The sequence below is a fragment of the Condylura cristata genome, unplaced genomic scaffold (assembly GCF_000260355.1).
Source record: "Condylura cristata isolate star-nosed mole 26May11 unplaced genomic scaffold, ConCri1.0 scaffold00022, whole genome shotgun sequence".
Classification (NCBI taxonomy): Eukaryota; Metazoa; Chordata; class Mammalia; order Eulipotyphla; family Talpidae; genus Condylura; species Condylura cristata.
The window spans coordinates 37,239,580-37,241,323 of NW_004567123.1; the positions used below are offsets into that span (position 1 = coordinate 37,239,580).

The window sequence follows — 1,744 nt, forward strand, 5'->3', positions numbered from 1 at the left end:
CGGGTCCGCCGTCCTAGCTGTGAGCTGGGGCCAGGCGCTGCCTGCGGGCGCGTGACCAGCCTTCTCTCGCCACAGCCGGCCGTGCCGACCTCCCGAAGGTCATCTACGCCTCCAGGACCCACGCGCAGCTCTCCCAGGCCGTCCGCGAGCTCCGCAGCACGGCCTACCGGTGGGTGCCGCTCGCCCTGGGGCCCTCGCGTCACTGGGCTGTCACCTCTGGGGGCTCGGGGGCCTCGCCCCACATGTCGCCACATCCTGGCGGCCCTGGCCCAGGCCTTAGGGCAGCAGAGAAAGTGCACGCCTCCTGCCTGGGCCGCCCCTGGTGCCTGCCCACTGGTCTGGGCCTGAGGCCAGGGCGCTGCCTGGACACGTCCTGCCCCCCAGGCCCCGGGTGTGTGTGCTGGGCTCCCGGGAGCAGCTGTGCCTCCACCCCGAGGTGAAGCGGCAGGAGAGCAGCCACGTGCAGGTGGGTGTGGGGTGCGGGGTGGGGGTCCCGGCAGGAGGGGTGGGGCGGCGCTGAGCTCCGGTTCCTCCCAGATCCACCTGTGCCGCAGGAAGGTGGCCAGCCGCTCCTGCCACTTCTACAACAACGTGGAGGGTGAGTGCCCGCAGCCCCACCTGGCTCCGCTCTGGAGCGGCGGGCTCTGGACCTCGGGGCCAGGCAGAGGCGCCGGCTACTCCCTCCCCTGTCGGCCGCCGGTGCCGCCCCTGGGCGCAGCTGGGGGTGTGAGTGGGTGGGCCTGGCCGCTGCCAGCTGGCCCTGCCGCCGGTGGTGCCTTCCTGGGGCCCTCGGTGCTCTGGACCCTGCAGTCAGGCAGCGCCTTGTCTGCTGCAGGCTTTGCGTCCTCAATCTGGTGCCCCACTGGGGCAGCGCATGGCTCCCGGGGTCCTTGGGTTCCCGGCCCTCCCTGGGAGACTGGCCTCGGGGTGTCCGGCGGGTGCTCTCCCTGCCTGGGGGCCTCCAGGGAGCCCTAGGCCTGGGTGCGGGTCACAGGGCAGCGCTGACTTTCCCCATCCCCAGAGAAGAGCCTGGAGCAGGAGCTGGCCGCGCCCATCCTGGACATCGAGGACCTGGTCAGGAGTGGCAGCCGGCACAAGTGAGGTCCCTCGGGGCGGCTCTCGGGCCGCTCGGGCCATCGTCCCTTCCTGGGCCTCTTCTCTGGCCTCTGGCTGTGGGCGGCCGGGTGACGGCGGGGCTGGCCAGGACGGGGCCTGGACGGCTGTCCCGGGACGGCACAGGAGGGCTCCACCGTGGGGGAGGCCGCCCCCTCGACCCCTGACCGCTCCCCCAGGCTGTGCCCGTACTACCTCTCCCGGAGCCTGAAGCAGCAGGCCGACATCATCTTCATGCCCTACAATTACCTGCTGGACGCCAAGGTGGGGCCGCGCTCTGGTCAGCACCCCGCAGGGCTCCCCGAGTGGCCGGTGGGGGCAGGGTGGCCGCCCCGGGATGTGGGCACTCCTGCCTCCGTGCCTGTGCCCCCGGCCCTCTGCGGAGTGGCGCTGGCCGTCCAGGGGCTCCTACTCCAGCCTCCTCCCCTGCCCCAGAGCCGCCGGGCCCAGGGCATCGACCTGCAGGGCGCGGTCGTGATCCTCGACGAAGCGCACAACGTCGTGAGTACTGGTCTGCCCTGCCGGGTCTCCCCAGGGGCGCCCCGACCCGCAACCAGCCCTCGGGCTCCTGCTGGCACCCAGAGGCTGGCTGGGCGCTGGCTCCGGGGCGGGCGCACGTGGCCCCTCAGTG

General features: G+C 73.1%; 1 protein-coding gene across 1 annotated transcript in view; it reads left to right on the top strand.

The window, feature by feature from the left end:
• Positions 1-92: 92 nt before the first annotated feature.
• Positions 93-1,744, top strand: part of RTEL1 (regulator of telomere elongation helicase 1) — an 11,254-nt gene continuing 9,602 nt past the window's right edge. Inside the window, exons 1-6 of the mRNA XM_012728170.1 lie at positions 93-169; positions 385-466; positions 538-598; positions 1,022-1,097; positions 1,293-1,377; positions 1,549-1,697. Of these exons, the coding sequence (XP_012583624.1) occupies positions 1,348-1,377; positions 1,549-1,697 (179 nt within the window). The 5' untranslated portion in view covers positions 93-169; positions 385-466; positions 538-598; positions 1,022-1,097; positions 1,293-1,347. The remainder of the gene's footprint in view (positions 170-384; positions 467-537; positions 599-1,021; positions 1,098-1,292; positions 1,378-1,548; positions 1,698-1,744) is intronic.